This window comes from Esox lucius, chromosome 16 (assembly GCF_011004845.1).
Source record: "Esox lucius isolate fEsoLuc1 chromosome 16, fEsoLuc1.pri, whole genome shotgun sequence".
Taxonomy (NCBI): domain Eukaryota; kingdom Metazoa; phylum Chordata; class Actinopteri; order Esociformes; family Esocidae; genus Esox; species Esox lucius.
The window spans coordinates 24,397,047-24,420,563 of record NC_047584.1 but is presented as its reverse complement, the minus strand read 5'-3'; the positions used below and the strand labels follow the sequence as shown (position 1 = coordinate 24,420,563).

The 23,517-nt window shown below is 44.4% G+C and overlaps 1 protein-coding gene across 3 annotated transcripts in view; it reads left to right on the top strand.

Moving 5' to 3' along the window:
* Window positions 1–23,517, top strand: part of LOC105016393 (ephrin type-A receptor 6) — a 114,774-nt gene that overhangs the window by 39,170 nt on the left and 52,087 nt on the right. For all 3 annotated transcript variants that reach the window (XM_020055093.2, XM_020055092.2, XM_034286895.1), the window contains exons 4-5: window positions 1,094–1,312; window positions 1,614–1,929. In XM_020055093.2, the coding sequence (XP_019910652.2) occupies window positions 1,094–1,312; window positions 1,614–1,929 (535 nt within the window). The remainder of the gene's footprint in view (window positions 1–1,093; window positions 1,313–1,613; window positions 1,930–23,517) is intronic.

The window sequence follows — 23,517 nt, the reverse complement described above, 5'->3', positions numbered from 1 at the left end:
AGCCAGTCTCCAGACCTGAACCCAATAGAAAATCTTTGGAGGGAGCTGAAAGTCTGAATTGTCCAGCAACACCCCCGAAACCTGAAGGATCTGGAGAAAGTCTGTATGGAGGAGTTGGCCAAAATCCTTGCTGCAGTGTGTGCAAACCTGGTCAACTACAGGAAACGTATGATCACTGTAATTGCAAACAAAGGTTTCTGTACCAAATATTAAGTTCTGCTTTTCTGATGTATAAAATACTTGTGATATGTGATTTTCTGGATTATTTTTAGATTCCGTCACTCACAGTTGAAGAGTACCTATGATTAAAATAACAGACTTCTACATGCTTTGTAAGTGGGATAACCTGCAAAATCAGCAGTGTAGCAAATACTTGTTCTCCCCACTGTATAGGACATATTTCAATGGAATTGGCCTAATTAATATCTTAAGCGCATTCTTAGTGGCTACTTTACAATGGTTTTCCCTTTAGGGCGTAACCAAACTGGCATGTATGGATTTTATCTGTATGAATGATTTCCAATAATCTCTCAGTGGGATTAGTAGTTGGCAGCCAGTGGATTTCCACATAGAGACACAATGAAAATGCTTTTTGCATAAATCATAAAGAAAAGCCTGGCTTCAAAACTATAGCCAAAGAATAATGATTCCTGTTTGTTTTCATCCTTGACCAATGTTCATTTTTGTGTGTACAAAGAATGGTTTGCAAATTGGCACAGAAATACCATGTACAGAAATATACTAGGCTTAGTTGAACTTACTATTCCGCCTTCCTTGTGATTGTTTTTTCTCCCTGTCATTATTTGCTATTTATTACTAGGTTTTTACTTTGGCAATTCGTAAACAACGTCCTGAGATGGAACCCCATTAGGCATCGACCAACATATCCCAATCCAAAAACAATTAGCCATAGAACTAGGCTGTCTACTTAGACCGAGTCAATGATCCTTGATCATCTGACACTGGAGTGGAGAGGGGGGAGAAAACACCACAGGCCCATCGACGACGGCCGACCGCAATACGAACCTTTCTGATTTCTGTAGGTGGCTTTAAACTTCAGCTACTTGACTGTGTTGTTCCTCGTTCCTTCAAGGTGTACGTGGAGCTGCGCTTCACTCTGAGGGACTGTAACTCCATCCCCTGGGTGTCCGGGACCTGCAAGGAGACCTTCAACCTGTTCTATCACGAGACCGACGAGTCCCACGGTGGGGCGTTTAAACCCGCCCAGTACACCAAGATCGACACCATCGCAGCCGACGAGAGCTTCACTCAGATGGACCTAGGAGACCGCATCCTCAAGCTCAACACGGAGGTCTATTTGACTTCATTCAACAGCAGTATAATTTTAGTACTGTAATTTATAGCCTCGGTGCCAGTATGTTTTCTGCTTTCCAGCCAACTCAAAATGTTTGTTATTGTGGTTCCTGAAATTATCGTCAAAACAGCCGAAACAGAATAAATGCTACCTAATTTATCCCATGAGGGAAGTGAATGCTGGGGTCATGGTTGTTGTGAAATACATGCGAAAATCCATTTAATTAAGTTTAATTCAATTTGCTTTATTCACCCCCCAGTGGGCAAACACTGTAAAAATGTTATTGTTTGTTTTCAAGGTACGAGAAGTGGGTCCTGTTTCCAGGAAGGGCTTCTATCTGGCGTTTCAGGACATTGGGGCGTGCATCGCCTTGGTCTCCGTCAGGGTCTACTATAAGAAATGTCCCTTCACCCTGAGGAACCTGGCCTCGTTCCCTGACACCGTGCCTAGGGTCGACTCCTCCTCCTTGGTGGAGGTCAGGGGGGCGTGCGTAGACCACGCTGAGGAAAGAGACACGCCCAAGCTGTACTGCGGCGCCGACGGCGACTGGCTGGTGCCGTTGGGGAAGTGCGTCTGTAGCATGGGCTACGAGGAGATAGACGGGGCGTGTGCTGGTGAGTCATGTGACTTCTTGTCCGACTGGATCTGTCCACCGCTCCGTCCTCCTCTCACTGTCTTTCACTTCCTGTCTCTTTCTCCAACTGTACTTTCTCTACTCTAGGGTTGCACAGTTATTCAGATTCACTTGAGAAATTGTGCAATGTTGTCAGCGTTCCTATCACATGAGTATTGCAATATTTGTAATCACATCTCAGCTGTGTAATATGTCAGTTTTGTTTACTCCAGGTTTTTTCTCCTCTTGTCTGCACCAAGCCTCGCCGTCTGTCTGAGCCTGTTCTTTTTCTTTGCTGTTATTCAATATATGTTTGTATGTTGTTCTTTCTGTTATGTAAAATACAGTCAACGAATTGTTTCAAACAAGAACAAATCATCTTGACACTTGGCTCTTCAATAACTCATTCTGTTTCTGGGATTCCAACATTTCAAGTGTTTTGGCCAGAATCGCAGAATTTGGTAGAAAAATAGCACCTACTCTCTCTCTCTATGCCTCTTTCTTTCTCATTGTTTGTGTCTTCCACCATGATCTTATCCCAATCTCAGCAGCCCCTCACCCTGTATTTCCTGTCTCTCTCCAACCCCCTCTCGCCATGTACTTACAGTTATCATTGCATTCATCTGAATCGAGCTTCAATCTGAAGCGGTATGGTGTGAACACAGCCCAGAGGATGAGTTATGCTGATCTCGACTCTGATACATGGCTTTAGGTTATACTTGTAAACATGAGGTTTGATACACTATCCATATCTGTAGGCTAGATATGGCCAGTCCTGGCCGGCAGGAGGATTATGTATGGGCTAGATCAAGGTGTCTGATTGCACACAGTGAAGAGTGTCAGATGTTTAAACCACAGCTGCTTTATTCATTGACCTGGATCCAGATAAGTCCCCCTCGCCATCCCTCTCCTCCCACCAGTCTCCTTCACCTTTCTTACCTTCCTTGTTATCCCTCCTCATCTCATCATCCCTGGCCCTCCTTACCCCCCTCTCCCTCCTCCCTGCTCCCTTTGTCTGTCTGTCTCTCCCTCCTCCTCCCTGCTCCCTTTGTCTGTCTGTCTGTCTGTCTCTCCCTCCTCCTTCCTGCTCTCTTTGTCTCTCTCCGTATCTACTCCCTTTCACTGGCTGTCCCCCCCCCACCCTTGACTCCCTCTCCCGTCTTCCTCCTTCATCAACGCTTTCCCCCTTTCTGTCTATCTCTCTCTCTCTTTCCCTCATCCTCTTTCTCCACCAGTCTTTTTCACACCTCCCCCCTCTTTCTCTGTCTCCCCTCCCTCCCTCCCTTCCTCACCTCTCTCTCTGACCTGTCTTTCTCCCTTTCTTATCCTTCTCCGCCTGTCTCTTTGCCTTCATCCGTCTTTTTTATTTACCATCCAGCAATATCGGTGTGGTGCAGATAGGCAGAGACCTACACTGCTCACAAAGCCAGATGTGTCATCCCTCTATCATTTATTATCTATCTCCTGCCATCATTGCTTCATACCTTCTCTCTATAGTCACCTCCTCCCTCCATCTCTCCTCCTTTGTGCCAGCCTTCTCACTCCACGCCATTCAGATGAGTTTAAATGTGAGGGGCTCTGTCTGTGTTGGGCTGATTGTTTCTAATGCTGGAGCCTGGTCTATGGAGAGGAGAGACCCTGTATGACATGATGGAAGTATATCTGAATATGAATATGAAGGCATTATGGGAGGATATACACTCACCTAAAGGATTATTAGGAACACCATACTGATACTGTGTTTGACCCCTTTTCGCCTTCAGAACTGCCTTAATTCTACGTGGCATTAATTCAACAGGGTGCTGAAAGCATTCTTTAGAAATATTGGCCCATATTGATAGGATAGCATCTTGCAGTTGATGGAGATTTGTGGGATGCACATCAAGGGCACGAAGCTCCCGTTCCACCACATCCCAAAGATGCTCTATTGGGTTGAGATCTGGTGACTGTGGGGGCCATTTCAGTACAGTAAACTCATTGTCATGTTCAAGAAACCAATTTGAAATGATTCGAGCTTTGTGACATGGTGCATTATCCTGCTGGATGTAGCCATCAGAGGATGGGTACATGGTGGTCATAAAGGGATGGACATGGTCAGAAACAATGCTCAGGTAGGCCGTGGCATTTAAACGATGCCCAATTGGCACTAAGGGGCCTAAAGTGTGCCAAGAAAACATCCCCCACACCATTACACCACCACCACCAGCCTGCACAGTGGTAACAAGGCATGATGGATCCATGTTCTCATTCTGTTTACGCCAAATTCTGACTCTACCATCTGAATGTCTCAACAGAAATTGAGACTCATCAGACCAGGCAACATTCTTCCAGTCTTCAACTGTCCAATTTTGGTGAGCTCGTGCAAATTGTAGCCTCTTTTTCCTATTTGTAGTAGAGATGAGTGGTGCCCGGTGGGGTCTTCTGCTGTTGTAGCCCATCCGCCTCAAGGTTGTGCGTTTTGTGGCTTCACAAATGCTTTGCTGCATACCTCGGTTGTAACAAGTGGTTATTTCAGTCAAAGTTGCTCTTCTATCAGCTTGAATCAGTCAGCCCATTCTCCTCTGACCTCTAGCATCAACAAGGCATTTTCGCCCACAGGACTGCCGCATACTGGGTGTTTTTCCCTTTTCACACCATTCTTTGTAAACCCTAGAAATGGTTGTGCGTGAAAATCCCAGTAACTGAGCAGATTGTGAAATTCTCAGACCGGCCCGTCTGGCACCAACAACCATGCCACGCTCAAAATTGCTTAAATCACTGTTCTTTCCCATTCTGACATTCAGTTTGGAGTTCAGGAGATTGTCTTGACCAGGACCACACCCCTAAATGCATTGAAGCAACTGCCATGTGATTGATTGATTAGATAATTGCATTAATGAGAAATTGAACAGGTGTTCCTAATAATCCTTTAGGTGAGTGTATGTTATATGATGACATGATGGGAGGATATGGTGGGAGGATATATTTGATATGAGTACATGATGGGAGGATATATTTGATATGAGTACATAATGGGAAGCTATATGTGATGTTGAAGGCTGCATGTGATTTGAGAACATGTTGAAGGCTGTGTGTGATTTGAGGACATGTTGAAGGCTGTGTGTGATTTGAGGACATGTTGAAGGCTGTGTGTGATTTGTGGACATGTTGAAGGCTGTGTGTGATTTGAGGACATGTTGAAGGCTGTGTGTGATTTGTGGACATGTTGAAGGCTGTGTGTGATTTGTGGACATGTTGAAGGCTGTGTGTGATTTGTGGACATGTTGAAGGCTGTGTGTGATTTGTGGACATGTTGAAGGCTGTGTGTGATTTGAGGACATGTTGAAGGCTGTGTGTGATTTGAGGACATGTTGAAGGCTGTGTGTGATTTGAGGACATTTTGAAGGCTGTGTGTGATTTGAGGAAATTACGGGCGTAAAAAAGTGATATAAGGACATAAAATGATACCATAGGACATGGATATCTGTGAAATATCAAACGAAGTAGCTTTCTCGTGTAATTATGAGAAAATGTTGAATGTGAGCGGTGTTTGCAATGCGGTCGTTCTCAGCCTCATGGGAAAACATTTAGAATTGCAGGAAATTCCTAGTTCATGCCATACTTACCTGGTAAATTCATTTTATTTCTCTTTACGCAGCGCCAGAAAACCTAAACGCAATCCAAGCAATTGAACTGATGTGGGTTCAAATAGTTCCTCAATAATGGAAAAAGAGCTGCCATTTGGGTGAACGGTGTGGTTGCGTCTGCCGGCGGCTGGGTGTTACAGTGGGTCCTCTCTGGGAGGTGTCCTGACGGAGCAGGGTGCTACAGGGTGATGCCTCCGCTAACAGCTGTTTCGATTCGTGTCAGAAGAGAATCGGTTTTGAGTGTTGCATACACTAGGTGTGGTATTTACACACTTCAAGTCATTTTCCTTTGGTACTGTACCCACACTGCTCCGTCCACCTCTGGCTGTTTCTAACTCTGATGTAAAGGCCAATGAAGCACCCCACCCCGGTGATTGGGGTTAAAGGTCACTGTCATATGGCCAGACTTTGGACCTATCAGTGGGGGAAAGGTTAAGTCAGAGATGGAGCGAGAGAGCGAAGGAGAGGTCATTGCCACCTTGCGCTGAGGCAGAGGATGGGGGAACGAGGGGGAGAAGTACAGCGAGAAGTACAGCGGGTTGGCGCTGCTCAGAGCTGTCGGGGGGGGTTGGGAAGGTCAGTGTCATGTACCCTCTCAACTTCTCCCGTGTTCCCTGGTTGCAGGGTCCTGACTGGATAGTGCTAGCTCCATACACCCAGAGGTAAACATATGCACAAATGTTCTTTACACACACCAAGCTTCCAGAAAGCACGTGGGTACATCTCTCAGCCACTTTCTATTCAGATGTCCTCAGGCCATGCAGCTTTGGGTTGTCATTCAATGGTAGTTGATGATGATTCATCTATAGTGCAGGGCTGAGAGGTTCACAGCTGCACACGCAGCTGCTCAGCAATCAGCCACATCACATCCTACCACAGCTGGGATCAGAAATAGACTACAAACTGATTATTCTTCCAACTTTACCCAATTCTCATTTTGTCCATTGTAGCTTGAGTGCCAGAAAAGTTGGGAGAAAACTGCAGACACAAACAGCTTGTCTGGTGTAAGCAGGCACCCGGGACCAAATTGGAAAGTTCTGGTTTGTTTTTGTTTCTATTTCCTAACATCTGACCTGAAGAGGTTAATAATGCTGTAAAGTACCTTTACCATCTCTGCTGATGTTTACAGTGTATCCTTAAAAAGGTGTCTGTCTGGGTTTGCAGCGACTCTGGCATTTCAGGTTGAGCTTCTTGTCAGAACAATTACTGATTTCCCAGTTGGCTGCTACACTGAGCGACCCACAACTAAGAGTTTGCTGAGAGGAAGACAAGAAGACCCACAACTAAGAGTTTACTGAGAGGAAGATAAAAATACCTACAACTAAGAGTTTGCTGAGAGGAAGACAAGAAGACCTACAACTATGAGTTTTCTGAGAGGAAGACAAAAAGACCTACAACTAAGAGTTTACTGAGAGGAAGACAAAATGACCCACAACTAAGAGTTTACTGAGAGGAAGACAAAAAGACCTACAACTAAGAGTTTACTGAGAGGAAGACAAAAAGACCCACAAATAAGAGTTTACTAAGAGGAAGACAGAAAGACACACAACTAATGATGAATCCCAAATTGACCTTTCCCTCCGTCCTCGGTCTTCCATTTGCATGTTCATTACACTCCTCTGCCATTTTCACAAGTGTCCCAAAGCTAAGGGAGGGAAAATGACCATGGGTTCAGGGCTAATTAAACCGTCCAGTCGCCTCTTCCAGTGAAGGTGCTATGTTGTAGCCTCAATGAGCAACATGGAATTCCATGAGGTACTGTGTTATTGTTTAGTTTGCGCAGTTTCACACAAAAAATACAGAGAAGATACACCACATGTTTATGTTACATTTGCCTTAACTGAGTTTAAACTTTTCCCAAGTTAATCAATTTGTCTCTCTGGCTTTGTGTTCATTTTGGTTCCACCTAGAGCCCCTTGCCTCCCTCCTTTCTCCCTTTTGTCCCTCTCTTTATGGCACATTTCACAGTTGGGTTACACTAAGCCCTGTGGGCAAGGTGGTATGTGGCCATTATTATGCCGTGTCAGCCCTAAACTAGGCTGTGCTCGTTGTTCCAGCAGTCACACAGTAGTTAAACCTCCATGCTGTCTGGTTGGCCTCAGGGAGCCCAGTCCCACAGCATCTCACCCCAACACAGTTACACACACTCTTATTCACTGTAGCTACTGTAGCAAACGCTGAACACCGTGGTTGTGAGGATTTATTTGAGTAATTAGCTTAAAATCCCAATCTTAACTACACTAATCTGACTGGAGTTCATTGTCATGGCGTTTTTTTTTATAATGAATCCACCACAAGACCACAACAAGGCAAGTGGAGGCATAGACAGATGCTGAGAAATAACAGTCATGTTCTGGAAGCTTCAAGTGCCCTTAAGTAGGCCTGTTCCTGTCCGCGCGCTCTCTAAACCGGTAAGGACAAATGATTACTGTGCATTGCCATGACATTTAATTTCCCATTTATGTGAGGTTTTCAGCTCCCATTATACTGTGATCTTGTAGTTTTTCAGCACAGTTATCAGAGCAATCCTTAACTTTACGGAGTTGGTGCAAATTGTTATAAACCTCTGCTGTGGCTCGTTGGGAGAGAGCTGCCTGAGCTGCAGTAAGAGAGACATCATTTATTACAGCCATGTTTGTGTTTGTGTCTCTGCAACACAGAGATCATCTGATCTAAGTATGAATCTGATCAACACTGTTTGCTGTCAGAACTCAGAGACATTGCTGGGAGATGTTTCCCCCCCCCCCACATAACTTTCAACAAGTTCAGCAGAGGAAAAGTAAAGATGTCAACATAGATTTCACATATTTAAAGTATGACTACAAAGTATGTTATGATGGTGTTTTAGTTATTAGTGCTTTGATAGGCTTTTCTCTGTGTGTGGCCTGCCAGTGGAGGGCTGTGTGTGTGTGTGTGTGTTGTGTGTGTGTTTGAGTGTGTGTAAGGCAAGGCTGTAGTGATGGATTGGACCAATGTCCCACCACTGACCCTATATGACAACATCCCTCACACTACAGGAGAGTTGATGAACCCTGAGTTAATATCAACCATCAGTCCTGAAAAGTGCACACACACACACACATACAGACAAGGCTGCAAACTGAAGAGTCACATGGCAGAAGTTCTGTTGTGACATTTCAGAGAAGGATTGTTGTGGTGTAACAAAGCCTTGGCCTCTCACTTAATTGGTCCAGTCTTCAGAGGCCTTCGTGTGTTTAGGAACACACACCCACAGACAGGATACACACACAAATACATACACACATACATATACACACTCTCTCTTCTCTGGCTGATTCTAAAGGACACATCTCAGATCCCAAGGACAGACTGAAGGTGTATCAAAGGCAGGAGATTTGACTGTTCTTCATCATATATGCACATCTCTCTCTGACTGTCTCTTTCTATCTCAGACTGAATCCCTCTCTTTCTCGTTTTCTGTTTCTCTCTCACACACACACACCTCACAGGAAAGAGAATATTGGTGTTGGTTGCGGTTTTGAAGCCGATTTTTTAGAGTATTTGAATGTGCATGTGTGTGGGTTTGCACTCATGCATTAAGTGTGTATGATATGTATTAGAAGACATTCTGTCTTTGTTCGTGTCCTGAACAGACCATACAGTGTATCTCGACTGTATCTAGACTCTCTGCACATTTATTGAAGGTCTCTTTGAATGCTTACAGTATGCTAATGTCTCTGTCCCTTGAGTTGTAATTATTTTTACTGTCTCCAGTGGAAAAGGATTGAGCTCTTCAGTTTAACAGACTTACGTGAAGGGAATTCGAATTAGCTGACAGTTTACCCATGGTTCAATGTGACAGACATGTACACACACACACACCTAAAACCCTACAACGGCTCCAGTCCAATCCAGCTGGGTGTTTCTTCAAAATCTAACCGCACACACCATTCTTCAACCTCTATATCCTGCCTGCTTGTCTGTCATCCTCCGTCACCCTCCTCCTTTCATCGCCTCACTTCAAACCACTTACATCATCCAAAACAACCTATACAGCCATTTGTTCTGGCTCATGTTTCCTTCCTCTAAACTCTCTAAACTGTAATTAAGGACAAATGTAAAGTGTCTCATCCTGTTAATTAGGCCTGTGTGGGAGGGGTTTATCCAGCACCTAGAGATTCACCGGGTGTTATCTTCATCTGATAATCTGGAGAATATATTATGTAGATTACCTCAAGTGAGCAGTACGCCGCGCCAAGTTTGCGACGTGAACTCGCCGTGACTTCTGCCTCTTTTTCTATTTCCCAGTGTTACTTCAAAGACTACAGTGATCAAAGAGAGAGAGAGAGAGAGAGAGAGAGAAAATATTCCCCCAACGTACCACAGCGCTCGCAAACACAGCCGCTGTCACAAGGAGCCGCTCTGTGCCGCGCTGCGTTCGCTAAACAAAGGCAGAGCCTGTTCTGATGCATTTCATATTTCACCAACACAAGTCCTGTCAATCGTAGAAACATTTCAATAGATTTTTCAGAGGTTAAGTTTCTATTTTGGAATGTAAGCTGTGACGCTAAATAAGTCATTAAAGAATAAGCGTGTGTGTAAAGAAATGGTGTGTGTGTATGAAGAAGTCTGTGTGTGTGTGGCCTAGATAACACATATTGGAGGGCTGTATGAAAGAAGACAAAGGTTGTCATGAATGATGAGAATGCCTGGGGGATGAGAGTGAGAAAAACACAGACGTTTGTGTCACCAAATTTAAAATTGAACACAACATCGACCACACAGGGTCACAGTAGTGTCTTTATCCTCCTCGGTGAGAGGTTACAGTATATAGCTTGTTTTGTCCCTTAGCATTAGAAAAACACTGCCTACCATGGTAGGTTATTCAATGACATACAAACCCTAGATGAGAGGCGAGGGGGGGGCTATTGCGCAGCCATGTTTTGTACTCCCTTCATCACAGAAATGCATTTATTCATGCTGCTCAACCAACAAAATATTCAGTAGCTGCTTGTACAGTGGAACAGAGAAAAATGAGTTGAAATGTTTCTTATTGTCCAGCACGGTGCAGTAGGCAGATCTTGGGAGATGTGGGGTTTGTTGTCGCATTGAAGTGTTTTTAGTTTTAAATTGACACTGTCCTCTGAATTGAGCTTTAACACTTAAAGAGCAGTCATTGCCTTCGTCATTGGCATGATGTGCATCAAATGATATGGTGAACCAATTGCAAATTGCAGGATCTGCTCTTTTCATGTGTGTGTTGAGTAGGCGCTTCGAATTGATGGCGTTAATAAAGGAGCTGTGTTTTTCCTAGGTTTGTAGTGGGGTTGAGACTGCATCCTGTTCGTGTCTTTCACTAACACACCTGTTGCCATTGCGTTGAGATGTTCGTTAGCTGGGTCATTTTAATGAGATCGTCCAACTTAAAGATTGTGAGTGAAGTTTTTATGTCACTGCATGTTGTTGCTGCTAATATGAACCCTCATGTTCTCCCCCCTCCAAAACAGTTCTGAAACATAGTGAAATTCCCCTTTAAGCATCTCTCTCAACTCTTCAATGTCTACCCTCAGTAATTTGGCAGGACCCCATGTGTGCACACACACACACACACACACACACACCCCTCTGTCCACCATATGTCCTCTTCCTCTCTTCTTCAATCCCTCTTTCACAGAGGTCCTCTGGCTGACTGCTTGGTGAGCAGTGTGAGGGACAGTGACCAGGGGATGGAGTTTAACTAGCGGTCGGCGTCCCTCAATCTGACCGTCCAGTCCACTCTGCCTGCACAAGCCTGTTAGTAACGCTAGTGAGAGGCCTGAGACACACACACACACACACACGCACACACAGAGGGCACCCTGGTCTAATCCAACCACTAAGAACAGATAGCATTAAGTGGGTCAGTAAAAACAGAGGGTGTGTGGAGTCAGAAAGCTCTCCCCCACCGCGACGATTTACTGTGAACTCTGACTGACCCCTCTGAAGTTGCCATACACAACGGTTCCCAATCAGCTTGGCTGAAGCCGTGCGAATTGTGCTGACAGCTGTGTTTCCATGGGTCAGAGAGTGGTGAGGCTGTAGTTCTGGCTGTACTGGGCTGGCTGCGTCGGAAGACGTTGGAGAACACTGTCAGCTATAATGGGCTCGGGCAGGACAGGGCATTAGCCCCGAAAAGTGAGGCAGAGTTCATAATCATCAAGATGATACAACATGAGTCATCACCGTCTTTCTTTTCCGTTTCTCGAACGCGCCGCTGACACTACACATTTTAAGCCTGGGCCCAAGAGCAGCTTGCCGCACATTCTTCGCAGCAGACAAAAAATTCAACTCCGCGGTCACAGTCACTGGTCATACGCATCAGTCCTCCCAGGCTTTCAGGCTTCCAGGCTTTCAGGCCCACTACAGGGATGGAATGGTCCCGATAAGTGTTCAACAGGTTGAATATTCTCTGCCTCAATGTTTTCTAATTGTGAGCAGCAGTCTGAGCCAGAGCCTGACACACACTGACACTCACTGACACACACATGCACTGACACACGCTGACACTCACTGACACTCACTGACACACACATGCACTGACACACGCTGACACACACTGACACTCACTGACACACACATGCACTGACACACGCTGACACTCACTGACACTCACTGACACTCACTGACACACACATGCACTGACATGCACTAACACATTCACTAATACATGTACTGACACACACTGACACCCACATGCACTGACATGCACTAACACATTCACTGATACATGTACTGACACACACTGACACGCAGATGCACTGACATGCACTAACACGTTCACTAATACATGTACTGACACACACTGACACGCAGATGCACTGACACACACTGACTCCCACACTCACTGACCCACAATGACACCACACGCACTGACAAACACTGACACCCACATGCACTGACACACGCTGACACTCACTGACACACACTGACACTCACTGACACACACATGCACTGACATGCACTAACACGTTCACTGATACATGTACTGACACACACTGACATGCAGAAGCACTAACACACACTGACACATGCACTGTCACAAACTGACTCCCACATGCACTGACACACACTGACACATGCACTGACACACACTGACACATGCACTGACACACACTGACACCCACATGCACTGACACGCACTGACAAACACTGACACCCACATGCACTGACACACACTGACACACACATGCACTGACACACACTGACACATGTACTGACACACACTGACACCCACATGCACTGACACATACTGACACCCACATGCACTGACACGCACGTGCATTGATACACACTGATACAAACAGAACATGTCTGCTGGGCTAAAAGTCCCATTTTAAACCTGTTTATACCTCAAGGTCATTCTGCTAAATTAACAATCCTTATTGAGCACAGATTTGCATTTTGTGGCATTGGTCTTTGCCGGTGGTGTTGCCTATTTCTTTATTGTCTTTCAAAAAAAGATGATTGCAAAATCTTATAGTTGCCTACAGTTCATTTTCCAAATAACATGGGAATGATTTATTGCTACAACACCAAATAAGGTCTGATCAAACCTTTTGGTCACTGGTCATAAGCTCTAACTGCTAGGCTACCTGCCATCTCTTAATCACATAGAGCAGTGAGAGTTAAAAAGCAAGAATCATAGGCTTGGAGAGAAAAAATTCACAGCCAAACTAATCACAAAAATACTGAAATGTGATAAGTAGGGTTAATAGGCCTCTGTGTTGTAACTGTGAAGACATTCATGATACTACACCATCACAATAAGTTTATTAAGAATAGTATACTAATGACACAGAACGAGAGACACAGGGCTAATAGTTAAATTCACCATTGATCTGACGGATCTTCAAAGCTGTTTTGTGTCTTCATTCAGGGCTCTCATCTGGTGTCCCGTCTCACCCCCGGCTTTGGTACAGTCACCCTGTCAGAACCTGGTGTGGGTAATATAACCCTAAGGGACGTCATTAGCTTTACATGTGTGGACAGGGGGTCAAGGACCTGGTAGCGTCGAGCCCTGGCCTCACTTCCAGACAACCGTCTGTCTGCTGTCACACAAACACACGTACACACGCACACACACACGTACACACACGTACATACACACGTACACACACACACACACGTACATACACACACACACACACACACGTACCATGTCATGTTACGATTCTCTCACTGTCTTTGTCTAGATGTTTGTCTCTTTCTGTCGCTCTGTCTTTGTGTCTATCTCATGCATACATAAATAAATGCACACACACTCAGAGGCCTCTGATTAAATTAAAGGTTGATTTAAAGGGTTCGTTTGTGGGTTTTTGGCTAACCATTTCTAAACTTCCCAGTACATCGTAGAGGTCAATATCCCAAACCACCCCCACTCTTCACTGTCTTCTGTCTCTCAGTTTCCTTTTATTTCTGTCTCTCTCCTTTTTTTATCTCCCTCCTTGTTTAACAACATATTTTGAAAAAAGGAAAGGGAAGATCTTGCATACAGCCTACCAGTCTGTAGAGGACAGGGGAAGAGACGAGAAACGAAGGAATGGTATGGGAGACAAGGAGAAAGGATGGGAGGAGAACAGAGGGGAGTAGAGGGGTGACAGGATAGGGGAGGAGAGGGGAGGAGAGGAGAGTGGAGGAGATGGGAGGAGAGGAGAGTGGAGAAGGGGGGTTTTGAACAACATCCAGCCCCCAGCCTGTGTGATTCGTCTGTGTGATAGTGGTCTGATAGTGGTGTCAGAGGGAAGGGATGTTTAACAGAAGGAATCTATTACAGTATCGACCGGACAGGTTATTACGTGGCAATGAGAATTCCTCACCTCCCTCTGTCTCTCTTCTCCGGTTCTCCTGGATCCGGACAGAAAGATGATGCAGGCTGGGTGGACCAAGGCTAGAGGAATAGGACAGGAGTGTGATGGAGAGGATGGAGGAGGAACACACGCACACACTCACACACACATATATATATATATATATACACACACAACGCTGAGGGAGATGTGCTGGAGAACTATGGGAGGTTAGAGTATGATGCACTGTACAGTGGTGACATAGGAGAATAGACAGAATGGATTTATATAACACTGGTGGACACGTGTGTGTGTGTGTGTGTGTGTGTGTATGTTTGTGTATTAGTGCACGTGTTTTTCCCACCGTCGTTATGTGTTCCTCTCTTCTCTGGCAAGTCCCCGTCCGAGCCACACCTGCTAATTGGCTGGTCTGTCACAGGAACTTTGACGAGTCTATACAGTCCCCCTCATTTACTCTCCACTTCAGTCTGCTTAATTAAAAAGTTTATGGAACAACTTTATGTTTGGAGATAAGCCATTTTACACAAACTGCCTCCAATGTGAGAGTGTGTGTATGTTTGTGTTTCTCTGTCGCCTCTGATGTGTGAGTGTGTTTCCGTTCCAGTTTGGTTTTAAAGCTGTTTTCATCCATCATGTTGTGAACGTGGGAGCAACTACCAGCTACAGTCACAGAGACATCACAGACATCCCACAGAGGCATCGCAGACAACTCACAGATACACTCACCTAAAGGATTATTAGGAACACCATACTGATACTGTGTTTGACCCCCTTTCGCCTTCAGAACTGCCTTAATGATACGTGGCATTGATTCAACAAGGTGCTGAAAGCATTCTTTAGAAATGTTGGCCCATATTGATAGGATAGCATCTTGCAGTTGATGGAGATTTGTGGGATGCACATCCAGGGCACGAAGCTCCCGTTCCACCACATCCCAAAGATGCTCTTTTGGGTTGAGATCTGGTGACTGTAGGGGCCATTTAAGTACAGTGAACTCATTGTCATGTTCAAGAAACCAATTTGAAATGATTCGAGCTTTGTGACATGGTGCATTATCCTGCTGGAAGTAGCCATCAGAGGATGGGTACATGGTGGTCATAAAGGGATGGATATGGTCAGAAACAATGCTCAGGTAGGCTGTGGCATTTAAACAATGCCCAATTGGCACTAAGGGGCCTAAAGTGTGCCAAGAAAACATCCCCCACACCATTACACCACCACCACCAGCCTGCACAGTGGTAACAAGGCATGATGGATCCATGTTCTCATTCTGTTTATGCCAAATTCTGACTCTACCATCTGAATGTCTCAACAGAAATCGAGACTCATCAGACCAGGCAACATTCTTCCAGTCTTCAACTGTCCAATTTTGGTGAGCTCGTGCAAATTGTAGCCTCTTTTTCCTATTTGTAGTAGAGATGAGTGGTGCCCGGTGGGGTCTTCTGCTGTTGTAGCCCATCCGCCTCAAGGTTGTGCGTGTTGTGGCTTCACAAATGCTTTGCTGCATACCTCGGTTGTAACGAGTGGTTATTTCAGTCAAAGTTGCTCTTCTATCAGCTTGAATCAGTCTGCCCATTCTCCTCGGACCTCTAGCATCAACAAGGCATTTTCGCCCACAGGACTGCCGCATACTGGATGTTTTTCCCTTTTCACACCATTCTTTGTAAACCCAAGAAATGGTTGTGCGTGAAAATCCCAGTAACTGAGCAGATTGTGAAATACTCAGACCGGCCCGTCTGGCACCAACAACCATGCCACGCTCAAAATTGCTTAAATCACCTTTCTTTCCCATTCTGACATTCAGTTTGGAGTTCAGGAGATTGTCTTGACCAGGACCACACCCCTAAATGCATTGAAGCAACTACCATGTGATTGGTTGATTAGATAATTGCATTAATGAGAAATTGAACAGGTGTTCCTAATAATCCTTTAGGTGAGTGTATATCAGAGGCAACTCACAGAGACATTGTGGACAACTCACAGATTAATCACAGACAACTCACAGAGACATCAGAGGCAACTCACAGAGGCATCACAGACAAATCACAGACACATCACCGAGAACTTACAGACAATTCAAGGACACATTACATATACATCACGGACACATTACAGACACATTACAAACACATTACAGACACATCACAAACACATTACAGAAACATCACGGACACATTACAGACACATCACGGACACATTACAGACACATTACAGACACATCACAAACACATTACAGACACATCACAAACACATTACAGAAACATCAAATAACTTTCATAGATCTCACAAGAGTTTTAAAAAGATGTGTGAAAACAAGTTGAAGTCCCAATCTTTCTGTATCTTTTGACTACAGCACACTTTGTGAAGTTTTTCTGTTTGGCTATGTGATTCTGTGCAAGTTAAAAATGTAGTTTTGTTCTAGTTTGCTGTGTGATTCTATACTAATTAGCAGTGTTATTTCATCATTGATGGATGTGAGATTCTATGCTATATAGCCAAGTGATTCCATTCATGTTGACTGTGTGATTATATGCTTGTTTTTCCCCAGCTATCTCCACTAGTTTTGGAGAAGTACTAGCACTTGCTCTCCAAGCGGAGTGAATCTCATCCCAGCCCAGGTCCACTATCAACCATAGAGAACAGGAAAGAATCAGACAAGGAGCAGAGCAGGATTTGGAGAGGTCTTGGTGATCAGATCGCACCATGGCTTTATGTGTGTGTCCTATGGAGCCTTAGAAGGACCACACCAAGTCACCCAGTGGGCTGTCACTGGCGAAACAGAGTGAGTCAGGATAACCAGTGGAAGGTTTAATGAAACTGCCATCTAGCTAATTAACGACTTTCTCTGCTAAGTCATTAACAAACCTTTCTGAGGGGAGAGCAAGCAGGGAGGGTAAATTACCTCTGAGTTTTCATTTTGCTGTGTACGTGTATGTGTGTGTGTGTGTGTGTGTCTTTATATGTGTCTGTGTGTGTGTGTGTTCTGTCATTCTATCGTAATGACTTCAACCCCTATTACCACCTCTGTCTCCATCTCCTCCCCCTTATCTGTCTCTCATCTTCAAGGCCTTCTCTGCCATCCAGGCATGTCAAATCTCTGCTCTCATCTCTGCCATCTCTCCTCCCTCCCCCGTCTGTCCTGGTGTCTCATCCCACCTCATGTCTCCTTCTCCCCCTCCTCCCTCTATACTCTTCTCCTTCCTCCACCCAACTGTCTCTCTCATCCCTCTACCCGGTCTCTCCCCCCTCTCCTTCCACCATTCTCCTCCCTCGCTCCTCCCTCGCTCCCCCCTTTCTCCCCAGTCTACTCTCCCCCTTGTTTCTTCGGGGCTACGGAGTCTTCCTGTGACAGAGTATGATAGGCAGGCCTCTCACTGAGGGCCATTTAGTTGCGACGTGCCAAAATGCTCACCACACCGCTGTCCAGCTGTGTATGTATGTGTTTCCATTTGAGTGTGTGTGTGTGTGTGTGTCCAGCTGTGATTGTGACAGCTGTAATTTGGGAGCTGGCGGTCAACATGATTAAAGAGCCACATGAAGCATTCACGCACCCAGTTCAGCTGGCATGGACAGGACTGACAAACACACACACACACACATATGAACACACACACAATGCAGCTGCCCGTTTCTCGCAGAGACTGGAAGAAATAGCACTGACAGGATGTTGACAGACACACACACACACACACACACACATTCCTATTACGTTCAATCTGAATTAATTCCAACGGCACCATTTGCTGTTATCACATCCTATAAAAACAACGTATTAAAGCGGAATGAATATTATATTAAAGGATTTGGAAATGTAGCACCCATCAGCTCCTTTTCCCATAAGCGGTAATTGATATTTGAGGGCAGTTTTGCACCAAGCCTTTCTAAAATGAGCTTTACAGCGTAGTGAAAGAGCTGAGGCGGAGAAAATAGAATTGGCTGTGTGTTGGTGCATGAGAGAGTGGGATTACCACGACACGTAATGGACCAGTTATTAAACACTATTACACTCCATAGATCAGAGCTGCCTCTCAGACACACACACACACACACACACATGCCCTACTGTACTGCTGGTTGGCTGTGCGGTTGTGCATGTGTGTTTATGTCAGAAGCGGTGCTGAAGATACAGTAAACCAAGGCCATTTTGATGGAAAATTAGACACCCAATTGACATTAATGTAAATGAGCGTAGCCATAAACACGGCAATCACACGCACGATGCACAGCGATGTGCTCTCTCTTCATAACAAGACGTTTAAGAGGATGTTTCCATTTTAACAGCGTGTGTGCTACACCAGGCGTTACATGTTCTTTTTATCCCCGACAAATGTCTACATGTTTCCAGCCATATATTCTGGCTGTAATGCAAGACGGCTGGGCTAAGGAGGACCAGTCGACACGTTTGGGGGGGGGGGGGGGGGGGGGGCGTTTGCACGCCCTAACCCCTGGACGAGTGTGTCTGAGGAAGGGTCAACTGGGGTGTTAGGAAGACCGAGTGAGACGTTCAGTGTTCTCTGTGTGGTAGGATGAGCTGTCAGTGTGAGGGCTAGGGCAAAATGAGGGGGAGAAACGGGGGAGAAGGCTTGATTAGCTGCTCACCACAGTACATAACTGCTCTGTGTAGGGAAAGACCGGAAAACACAGACTGACTGACTGACTGGTTGGGTGTCTGGTTGGGAGAGTTTGTCTCCCACCCAGACACCCCAAAAAAAAAAAGAAACACATGCCTTGCATTATTTCACACACGATTGACCTGCACTGGGTCTTTTGTTGCCTTTTGTCTTCTGTGTTTACCGATCTCGATTTATTTATTTTTTTACTCTTTTTGAACACTTTGTGTTGCTCTTAGATGTGATAATTAGCTCTGGTGAGAATAGTCGAGTCGGTGTCTTTGACACACACACGGAGAGAAGAGCTGTAAACACTACATCTTGCCCTCTCTCCTTATCGTAAACACACACCTCCAGAGGGAAGTTGTGAACAAGCACACTGGGACCACAGAATAATTAACCTGAACATTTACCACATTCATATTCATGAGTGGTCTTAATTACTGACTTGCGCTCATCTATTTTCCCTTCCCTGTTTTTATGTGGAATTCCATCCGTCTCTCTCTATCCGAGGGAGTGGGTTTTGTAAGCATGCCCATGTTTCATAGGACCAGGGATCAGATAATGAGTGTGTGAATGACGGCGTGGTGACTGTTATCACGACAGACAGAATGGCTGGGTAGCTTTCTTCCTGAAACTATTTTCTGCGTATCCTGTCTGCCTGTCTATTCAGAACCTGTTTGTTTGTAATATCTGTCCGTCACAGGAATATGCCTTTTTCCAACTGCCCATCATTACTGCGGGTAAACCAGATTCAATAAAACTTATTACCATTTAATTGCTTGCATTCAGGATAAATGTGCAATTATAGCATTTGAATAGCAGGGGGAGGGAGCAGGGTTGTCACTTAAGCTAGTTGCTAATGACTGTGTTGCCTGAGAATGAAATGGTCTTGGCAGAGCGCGCGGGCAGGCGGGCTGCAGTACAAGCTGTTTGTGTACGGGCCCAGCCAAGGCCCGCTGTATAATTGCTTCAGCATGGTGTGATCTGGCACCAGGAAAGACCACTTCAGTTTACCTGGCCCACCACCCATTCATCTCAATGTGCTGCAGGCAGATGGGAATTCAAATGAAGCCTGCACGCGGTGGCTGGGACAGGGGCGGGTGGAGGTGGTGGGAGATTTTAATGAGGATTGGTTAGAACCTGAACTAATCCTAGCAGTTGTGTGTTTATGTTGGTTAATACTCTGGTGTCCTGTAATAGTCAAGCTTAACTGAGCAATGAGAAAATAACCATGTCTGTGTGGTAACTGAATATGAGTGCTGATGCTGTGCTAGCTGTGTCTCTCCTCAGATCAGAATATTAATAAAGAGATACTCTCATTCTCTTCTAATTACTACAGCATGCTGCTGCCTGCTGTCTGCTGGTCTTATAAAGCAGCATTTCATCATCCAACGTGATAGCAGTTGGAATAAACTTTCTCCCAGCTATTGCACTTTCGCTCACTTTGCTCTGAATAAATAATTCTGTGATCATTTTCAAATGATTAACAACCCCATTTGCGCCTGCAACCAGATTCCAATTTCTTGCGAATGTCTCTCCACTTTCGCAAGTTTATTAACATAACAAAACTTTGTTAAATAGAAATTACATTTGTCAAAACCAGTAGCTAATGTTTACTTTAAAGATGGTAGTTCTACTTTGAGAAAAGTATTGATGAATATGTAATCTTGTTTTCACAGAAGAAGCAGTCAAATGCACAGCTAGTTAGCATTAGCTTTTGTATAGCGTATGACTGATGTGGTTAGCTAGTTGTGGCCCAGCAAATTTCAATATCCCAATGTTATCTACATACAACATTAAGCCCCAGCATTTGTTCTCAGATATTCTGTGTCTATCAGCATTTTAAGTATTTACTTTTGATTGGAATGTAATTCAGTCTGAATGGATAAAGACCAGTTTAATATGCACACTAGCAATCCCCACCAGTGATTCTTTATACAACTGCTAATGCTAATGAGCGTCATATTCAGAATGCTTATACAAACAGAAAAAAAATACTACATTATTTTTAAATGTGATCGTATGACTTATTGACATATTGTTCAGTTTAAATGTGCATTTTCAAAAAAAAATTCACAAATGTCCATTATTCTTTCAATATTTATGAATAGCAAGTGGGAGGGAAATAGAATTTTCAAAACAGGGACCGAGTCCAGTGATATTCTTTTATACACCAACAAACTATTGACTGTAATGCTCTTAATACACTGAACAAAATTAGACAGCATGATTATTGCACAGGTGTGCCTTAGGCTGGCCCCAATAGAAGGCCACTTTAAAATGTGCAGTTTCACTGAATTGATCATGCTGTCTAATCATGCTGTCTGATCAGCATCTTGATATGCCACACCTGTGAGGTGAATGGATTATCTCGGCAAAGGAGAATTGCTCACTAACACAGATTTAGACAGATTTGTGAACAATATTTGAGAGAAATAGGCCTTTTGTGTACATAGAATCATTTATCATGAGTTTTGCCCCATGATAAATGGGGCAAAAACAAAAGTGTTGCGTTTATTATTTTGTGAAGTGTACTTCAAGTGATGTTATTGGCTTGTGTGAAACATGGCTAAAGCCTGATGAATTCACTGCCCTAAATGAGGCCTCTCCTCCTAGCTATACAAGTGATCATATCCCCCATGCATCCTGAAGAGGATCGGGTGTTGCTAATATTTATGAAAGTAAATATAAATTTACTCTCAAACACAACACTGATTTTCATTCTTTTGAAGTTTTGCTCATGAAAGTTAACCAGGCTGATAAATAATTTTACATAGCTACTATTTACAGCCCCCCACCTCCCCGGGCCATACACAATGTTCCTCAATGAGTTTCCAGAATTCTTGTCTAACCTTGTAGTCATGGCAAATAGTATTCAGATTTTTGGCGATTTCAATATTCATTCCAATGATCCTCTACAAAAACCCATTGAAGCCATAATTGACTTAGTGGGTTTTATCCAACAAGTCTCAGGTCCAACACATTGCCACAATCACACCTTAGATTTAGTCCTGTCATGAGAAATAGATATTGTAGATCTAATAATTTCCCCCCAAAATCCTGGATTATCGGATCACTGTCTTATTACATTTACCATTAAAACAAGAAATCCACTTGCTCCGCAAACAATGAGTTTCAAAAGCCTTACTATAAATTCTCGGACTACAAATAAAAGTTCGCTCATCAATGACAGAGTAAATAAATCCGCAAACCATCAAATCGAGGATCTGAACACAACACTGCAAAATACTTTAGATACGGTTGCGCCACTAAAAACAAAAGAAATACGCACCAAGAAACACACACTGACACTGGTACACAGACAATACTAGAGCACTCAAGCAAGCCTCCAGAAAATTGGAGCAAAAGTGGTGCTCCACCAAGTTGGAAGTATTCAGACTAGCCTGGATAGACAGTACACTACAATACCGAAAATCACTCACATTTGCTCAATCAGCTTATTTCTCCAACCTGATTGAGGCGAACAAAAACAATCCAAAAGTTCTCTTCGATACAGTTGCAAAGTTAACAAAAAAGCAACACTCAACAAGTGAAGTTGGTCTTAACTTTAGCTGTAATGAATACATGAACTACTTTGATGAAAAGATCATCACCATTAGAAAACAAATAACTGACTCCTCCTTAAATAGTGATAGTCCCCAAAATCCCAGTTGTCCTGAGAATGTCCTGAACCTCCCTGACCAGGTGTCAATGGGGACACCTGAATTAAATGCAAATGAATTATTAAAAAAACAATGTGATTTTCTGGATTTTTGTTTTAGATTCCGTCTCTCACAGTTGAAGTGTACCTATGATAAAACTTACAGACCTCTACATGGTTTGTAAGTAGGAAAACCTGCAAAATCGGCAGTGTATCAAATACTTGTTCTCCCCACTGTACCTACACGTAACCTACGTTCGTAAGATGCAGGCCTTTTAATTGTACCTAGAATCTCTAAAAAAAACTGCCGGAATCAGGGCCTTTTCTCATAGAGCTCCACTACTGTGGAATGATCTGCCAATTAAGGTTTGAAATGCCAACTCAGTCCAAACTTTCAAGTGTCTACTAAAAACTCATCTCTACAGCATGGTCTATGATTAGGTGTAGCCTGGCCCAGGGGCGTGAAGGTGACCAGAAAGGCTTGATACTGTCCACCCTTGCTATCTTGCCATGTGGGCTCTCATCGCCATTAGAATGCATCTCGGGGGCGGAGTCACTGGCTTGTTGTTGTCTCTCTGTTGCGCACTTGTGCAATTGGGCTGTACTCTGCTGGCAATACTCGGCCCTCATTCAGGGTGGTTGCGGTTGGTGGGTGTCCCTTTGGTTGATGCTTGGCAATGTGGTTGGATTGATTTCCTGCCTGTTGGGCCCTGTCCGGGGCCTCCCCCAGATAGGGCCACAGTGTCGCCGGACCCCCCAGTCTCAGTCCCAAGGTCTTACGCTGCTATATTATTGTGCTGGGGGATTAGGGTCAGTTCTCCTTCTCCAGTAAGTTCTCCTTCTCCACTATAAATCCTCGTTGATATGAGGAATGCATTTTTC